Source organism: Henckelia pumila, chromosome 4 (assembly GCF_033568475.1).
Source record: "Henckelia pumila isolate YLH828 chromosome 4, ASM3356847v2, whole genome shotgun sequence".
NCBI lineage: Eukaryota > Viridiplantae > Streptophyta > Magnoliopsida > Lamiales > Gesneriaceae > Henckelia > Henckelia pumila.
The window spans coordinates 140179209-140187541 of NC_133123.1; the positions used below are offsets into that span (position 1 = coordinate 140179209).

General features: G+C 34.6%; 1 protein-coding gene across 1 annotated transcript; it reads right to left on the bottom strand.

Moving 5' to 3' along the window:
* Positions 1 to 3145: 3145 nt before the first annotated feature.
* LOC140865553 (uncharacterized) lies at positions 3146 to 5037 on the bottom strand. Its single transcript, XM_073270231.1, has 3 exons — positions 4497 to 5037; positions 4319 to 4419; positions 3146 to 3936 (listed from the first exon to the last, which is right to left on the bottom strand). The coding sequence occupies exons 1-3, from the start codon at positions 4952 to 4954 to the stop codon at positions 3299 to 3301; spliced, it is 1197 nt and encodes a 398-aa protein (XP_073126332.1). The 5' UTR covers positions 4955 to 5037; the 3' UTR covers positions 3146 to 3298.
* Between the last annotated feature and the right edge of the window lie 3296 nt (positions 5038 to 8333).

Consider the following 8333-nt stretch of genomic DNA (forward strand, 5'->3'; position numbering starts at 1 on the left):
TGTATGATTTTCTTGCGTTTTTTAATTTGTCAAATCATCTTCCGTTCTTTATTAAGTAATTTATGAGTAGTGGATAAGATGATTAAATTTTCATTATTATATATTTTTTAAATATTTAATTTTGTCGGAATATTCAATTTGATGCCGTGGGAGAACAAGAACTTCGTAAGGTGGTGACAGGTCGGGTGGAGAAGACTATGTTCAGTGTTCACCAACACACATTTGCATTGTTTCCAGTATTTTAAATTTTTATTCTTTATTAAATTCAATAATAACACATTATATATGTATCAGTATATATTATGTTTTGGAATCATATTCAGAGAACTAATTGGGAAAATTTAACATATTTAAAATACTAAGGTACATATTAGGGGAAAAACTATTTTTTATTCGGACGAAGGATTCACAAGACACAAAGGACTGTTTGGGATAATGTTTTGTAAGTAATTGGACTGGGGACAACAATTATTGGGCCCATGTGTTATTCAAATTTGAAAGTGCGCAGATTTGAGTTTATTTAAACAAGAAATGGATCGGACTACTTTATTTTGTTTCATCCAGCCCACCATGGCGCCTATGGGGTCATCATGAGGAAAAAAAAAATTTTAAAGGAACGTGCCTCTCTGTATATTTTGTACATGTTCTTGTCGAGTTTGTGCAAGGCTGCTAATGGTGAGGAAAGTATGTTATACTTGACTTTTATACATTCAAAATCAAGTTTGCAAAGTATGTGATTGTAATTTATAACGATATTCGGACTTAAATGATTTAAATTGATCTGAGAATGAAACTTCTATGATGTTTATTTTATTTTATAACGTGAGAACTCGGAGCCGTAATCTTTCAGTGCGCCTTGGATAAACTAAACTCCGAACTAACACAATAGTTTGTAAACCACACTATTCAGGTGATAAATCGAACTGCATAAGTTCTGTGTAACATGCTAGTTAAGTGTTGGTATGGATAATCAAAAACTTGACCAGTAGTCAAGTGCTGAAGGCTTACTTGCTACCAACTTGAACATCCATTTGAGAGCTTTTCTGATTCTATTTTACCTTGAAAGCTAAGGAGCGTGTAAGTAATAAGATTATAACAAGTTCAATTTCTCCACTCTTCATACTCTCTAGTTGTAAATGCAAAAATATATCAACCCTTCATGAGATATTGTAACATTTAATCGACATTATCGAGAATCACTTCCTACTCATAACTTTAATCAGCTTTTTAAGTAATTTGAAAAATAATTTTTTGTATCGTATTTCGATTAATCGGGAAAAATCATTATTTTCTTTTAAAGGAAATTTTTTTTGACCCGATGAAAAGAACAAAATATTCAGTCCGAAGTAAGAAAAATTAATATAATACTCAGATCGATCGATTGTTTGTTTTATATCAATAATTAATTATATCAATGCAAAGGTAATTAATTAATATATTATATATACGTCCAAAGTAAAGTAATCATAATGACAAAGCCACTAAAGGTCAACGCCTTGCTAACGAATCTTAGTTACAACTAATTCAAGTGAAGATTAGCCTAGGCCAATCCAATGCAGGACATGAGATCAAATTAATTATTTTTTTTCTATATAATTTTATATTTAATCTAACACTCAATTATTTTTTATTTCGAGTCTTTTAAAATCATTTCATTGCTCCCGTGTTAATTAGCTGGACGAAAAATTATAAAAAGTTAGTAACTGTATTAATCATAATCAAACAATTGTTTTTCATCTCTAGATTGTAGGAGCTAGCAAATAATTCAACGTTACCATATCATATACTACGTACACAAGATAATAATTAGTTCAACATCTTAATTAATTATATTATATACTTGTGCATTGTATAATTATTAGCAATTAATGGGTCCAATTAAAGACAAGGAAAAATATATATATTACACAACATGTAAACATATTTTATTTGATCTTGTGTGTGTATGCAATGATGTCAGGACTTGGATAAATGCATGCATGAGCTGAGGCCAGCAAGAATCAAGATTCGTTTGTGTAATATAATTAACTTCCGTACAATTTTTGGTGACTGAATTGAGATTTGAGTCTTTTTTTTTTTTTTTCTTTTTAATTTCAACGTGATTTGATATGTCGAACTCCAACTTGGTTAATTATGTATGTGTTGCAACATATGAAACTTTTCAAAATAGTTAATTGTTATATTACCTGAAATTGATGTTTGATAGTATTGAAATCACAAGAAATTTATGGAGACCGATACAGTAAAAATAATGGTCTAATAAAGTAAACTAATAATTTATGATTTAATGTTTTAAGATAGATCAAATTAATTGTCTGAGACACAGTATCCCACTGGATACTGTGTAAAGAAGAAAGAAGAGACCCACAGCAAGGGCAATAAATGTAATTGCAGATTGACCTGATCAATTTCACCCACTGCCAGCCCATCAATTAAATATGAAGAGTACCCCTCCATTTTTTTTTTTTTTTTTTTAAATCTTGCATTTGAAAATTTTACTATATATAGTATATGGTAAATGTGGAGGACTGGAGGTTGGAACTTTTGAAATAGTTTGGTACAATTATTATTATATATAAAATTATCAATTTGTAATAATAGACGACTGTGTTAATCAGAAGTGCAGCTATAACATTTGAGTCAGGACACCGTTTTTTTCACCATATTACTAATACATGTATAACGCATCTCATTCTATCTCACGTTTTTTTTCATCATATTATTTATCTATATATTAACTATTTATTTTAAATTAATCAAATCATTAATTATTTATCTCACATCAATCAAATCATTGAATTCAAATTATTATATTAGCCCTTATAAATAATATAATTTTTATTTTATTTATTGTTAAAAGAATAAAATTCTCATTTAAAATTTTTATATAAAATTTAATCAATCAAATCAAATAAATCATAATCTATCAATCAAATCTAATACTATTTTAACTATCATTTCTTATTTATTTTTTATTACATTATATTACTTATCTATATATTACTTATACCATACCTCAAACCAAACGGTACCTAACTAGATAACAATAACGTGCAAATCTTTTGTGACAAGAAGCAAACTCTTGCATGCCGACCTATTTTACTAACTCGAGCACCTCGTGATGATACAATTAATAACTTTTTTAAAAACATAACCTGGTTGATTTTTGACCAAAAACAAGTCTGATATTAAGATTTTACATGGAAATATATTACAAGTTAAGCAATTTGGTTACCATAAGGTATACCATACCAGCTATATTAAGTTACAATTCAACACACAAAATTAAGGTGCATGCTTAGGAGTCGAGTGCTTTATAAATCACCACAAAACAAGACAAAATTGCCCTTGGATTAAACACATGCAGCTCCTCGAGATTCGAGTACATCCCGCCGTTGCCGGCTACAGAATCACAGGAGCCGGCAGCCACCGACGTTGCCCCATCCTCGTCAAGCGCCGCATCCTCCGCCACGCGCTTCACCCTCCCCGCGATCACACGACACACCAGCATCGCGCGGCGCGTGCCGGAGCCGCCGAGACCGTCGTGAGCCCTGCCGCTGCTCGCCGTGGTGCGGACGCCACCGACCTTGTTCCCTTGGAACCCATGTCGGACAATGGTACAGACCCCGCAACCTGGAATGGAGCCGCACAAGCTGGACGAGCCACGCGCGCCGAGCGAGCACGTGATCGTGGCACAGTGGAAACGCAGCAGCTCGTTTCCATCGGCGGCGCACCTGGCGTTTTTCTTGGAGGTGTTGGTGGCGCGTGTCTTCACCGTATCCCTGTAGTCTTCGAACCGTTGGATCGTACGTTTCGTGTTGTGGACCTTTAATATCCGTTCGATCTTGAAGATAGGATTGTTCTTTTTAAGCCAGCTGGATTTGAATATTATCTCCACTATGTTGCGGCTCGAATCATCTGGCCCGAGCTCGGACACTGTAAAAACACACATAATTATATCTGTAACAAACCAAGAATTATATGCAAATTAATTAAACCATATATTATACAGTTCCGATATTGCCAATTGCAGACCAAGCAAATAATTTAAGAAACAAGATTTAAAAAGTAGAATGCATGCATCACAATATCGTACGTTTCTCATACATATATATTACCGAGATCCCTCATCTTAAATATATATATTCCAAGGATAAAATGCATTTACGTACCCATGAGATCATATATATCAAAGTACATACATACATACATAATTGAAGAAAACGAAAATTAGTTAAAGGATATTCTCTGATAATATTGAATTGCATCAAAATATATTACATGGAAAGGAAAAGGGTACTAAAAGATGATGACTCACCCGCATGCCTGATGGCTTGGTGATGTTCCAAACTCTCAATTTTTGGGAAGACTTCCCCACATTCAGAGCAAGCACATATTGTTGTCCTTGCCAATGGGTACCTGTGGATATGTTGGATCAGAGTTTTAATAGTTCTACATTTGAGTTTCGATCAATATAATATATTTCTTATAATAACCTGCTAGGGTCAACGGAGTGACACTCATAGCACCCGGAGAGCTTCCTCAACTGCATGCCTCTGCCCGCAGCACCGCAGCCTCCGCCGGATCTGACCGACCCATGTCCAGCAGTACTTTTCTTGCTCATAGACCTGATTTCGGAGCTGCCCTCCGGAGAGTGATCAGATCGGTGCGCCACCCTGGTGTTGCCGTGTACAACATCCCTGAAAGTGCAAGTGGAGCTGCAGTAGGAGTAAATTGGATTATTAACGGCGCCGGCGTTAGTATTGTTCCTGGAGGGATCGTGGATTAATTTGGAATCCTGGATTTGCTTGCAGGTGAGCAGGTTCTTGATTTGGTCCCATGAAGAAGCTGGGGGGACGTGGTTGCTTATTATTTGTTGTATTTTCTTGGCCTTTGTGGGTCGTTGGTGCTTTTTTTTGGATTCAGGTTCCGGTATGGAACTGAGGACTGCCATGAAAATAAGTGAGAGGAATTTGGAAGAGAAATTAAAGGGTGCTTCAATATGGCAATGAATTGTTAATTTCTCTCTTTCATGGAACAAAAAAGTTGAAACACACGCACATTTAATAATAAGTGAGATGAGATATGGTCTTCAAATTTTTTTTTTTTTAATAAAATAATTGAAGTGGAAAGTTTTAGTTTAGTGGGAATGACCAAATTAAAATAGCATGGCCCATGGGTCAAACATTCAAATTTAAGAATATAAAATATTTTTCCATTTTTAATTTTATATTGTAATTTTATAAATTTAATGCCTTTAAAATGACAATATAACCTATCTTAATAAGGATATTATTCTAACAAGAGATCTAACGATCAATGATTTATCATGTATATAAGTACCGTATAAATATTTATCATGGTTAATGAGATTCTGACATTTTGAAATACCACAGATTATATTCGGGTTACACCCCGTGCATTTGCCACGTTGCCCTAAAATTAATTAAAATTTTCATGTGATAATTAATTGCAGGGCGGCTAACATGACATGTATGTGGGCATGAGCGCTTAGATATACTTTCCACTTGGAGTTTAATGCATAATAATTTTCATTCAGAATTAAAGTTTAAAGTTGATAAGGCACAATTAATTAAATTAAATTAAATTAAATTAAATTAAACCCTCATACAAAAATGAATAAAAATTCTCAGTCACCACTTGACAGAGTCAGAATACTAGTTAATTATAAATTTAGCGTATATGTATGTATTGACTGCCTCTCACATGATGCAGTTGGGTTGGCCACTTTCTATGCATGCATGTAAGATATTTTAATTTGATATTGCTTTTAAAAAAAAGGTCTCATATTTTTTAGGCAAGCTGGATGCATGTTTCGTGATTAATTTTTTTTATACGATCGATATATTTGAGATATATAAAAATGATTTGAATGCGAAATTTTGATTTAATAATCCTGCCATCAACCAATAATTAGTTGCCCAACCTTTTGCATGAGATGGAAGTCGCTAATTCTTTAATTAATAAGGTTTTCAATTGTTTTAATTAAATTTCTCGAGGTGGTTCTCCAATCGCCTTCTTATTCTAACCTAAATTATTAATTTGATTGAGACTGAAAACTAATTAATCAAATATTTGCTTTGAGTTCGAGTAAATTAGCTATACATGCATGTATGAAATTGATTTCTGGACATCCGATCCGTACAAAACCCAACTGTGAAATTAAAAGCCTCGATCGAACAAAAGCAATAAATAAAAAAGATTTGAAATATTAATTCAAGATCTTGTGATGATGATGACATGTTGGGTACGTTTGCATGTGAAATAGTCACGATGGCTAGTGGCCCTATTGATCACAAACTAGTTGCCAATTGTTCCTTCTTCAGACTTCAACCATAATCTCCTTTACTGGGTTTCTTTCACATTTTTGGAAGCTATCGATTGTTCATATTCACGCATTAATAGATACCAGACGGGATGGATATTCTAATTCTATCATGGCCTTCTCGTATATATAGTTGTCTTTTGCATCTTAATTCGTGACATTTTGTCATTACAAAAATAATTGATTCTCACACACACACACACACAAACACATATTCATCTTATTTCATTATTCCTCTCGGTGAACTTGGAATTAACACAATCACTTTTGCACAGTACTCATATATAGTCACTAAAATTGGAGGGTCTTTATCCAAGATTTGAATCTAATTCGAGCCTAAAGTTTCAAGTTCAGACTTCAGAGTGCACCCGAAATCAAACAAAGAGTATTGGAAGGAATCAGGATGGTGTTTCATCGTAGTCACTCCAATTAATACTAGCCGGAAAATAACTGAAGAGAGGAGCTAGCTGGTACCCCTCCAAATGAAAGTAAATAAAATGCAAAAGAAATCAGCAAACACGATGTTTGTAACAAGAAATGTAAGGGTTTAACTTATTGAGGTTGAGTTTCGTATTTTGGAAGCTAACGTGGCTTGTTATCAAAAGTATCACGAACAACCTCAGTACGCAATCAACGGCACAAAAACAGCGAGCCGAGAGTTTAACTCTCTATCTTTAAGACAGATTTGCCCCGCCTAGGTGTTTACGGGTTTAGCGCAAAATGTCTCCCAAGATAGAACGCTGACAGCTTTGAGTAGTAACACTACAAACTCAAAGAACTTCGAACACAAAGTGTTTTGAAGAAACTTTTTAACGAAAAAAAATGAGAGAGATCAGAACTCTCTATGCAAGACAAGAGAAGAAAAGAATGAGTGAATTGGTGAGAATGAATGCAAGTGGGGCTGTCTATTTATAGACGTTGGACAATTGCATGCGGACGGATGTATCAGTTGGATGCACACTCAGCCGAGGATTGCGTACTGAGGCGGACGGACGGACGGATGGCGGCGGCGGCGGCGCGCGTGTGGCTAATGGTTCGAACCTAGCCTAGACTAGGTTCGCTCCCCTTAACAAACATGGGTACCCCTTGGGGCCCCAACCCATTGTCTCAATTTAGGCTATATATTTAGACATATATTCCCACATTTTACTAATGTGGGACAATGAGCATTTATCTTATTCACCACCAATTTCCCAACATTTGTTCAAACAAATTTTCCAACAATCCCCCACATGAATGTGATTTATGCGAATATGTATGCATATGTTAAAACAGAATTTCTTACGAAAAATTATTGCATGGGGAGAGGTAGCTTGCTGCTTTGAACCTTCCTTAGTGAATTACTATCGGATTTATTAGGCTACCTAGTGAACGTGATGTCTTGAACTATTCAGTCGTTGATGTAAACCAAGACAACAGTATTCACACAATAATTTTTTTCACACTTTATTTGTTCTCATGGTTATGTCCATTTTGGCCTGGACAACATCTTGGATTCTTAAGTGTTTCATTGAAGCGGCCCGTCTTCACACTTAAATAGGTGACCTCCTATTATATGAGTATCCTGTCATACTCTATTTCTTATAGAAATATATGAATCATTAAAAGTTTGTTAAAACTTAACCTCACTACTTGCACAGGTTGCACTTTAACCTAGGAATGAGAATAGAACGAAGTTCTAAGTGCACACGAACATTCATAACTTGATTTTCCCATTGAACCAATATCTTGGGATCTCCAATCTACAAGGTTGGGTTTCCGCTATGAATTATCTTTTAATTTTGTAGGCTTTAATCTCATTCCTTTTGATAAGCAGTTTACTTGATCTCTCCCTAAACCTTTTGTCAATGGATCCGCTAAGTTATCTTTTGATTTTACATAATCAACTGCGATAAAACCATTTGAGATCAACTGTCTAATGGTATTATGTTTTCGACGTATGTGTCTTGACTTAGCATTATACATACTACTTTGTGTCCTACCTATA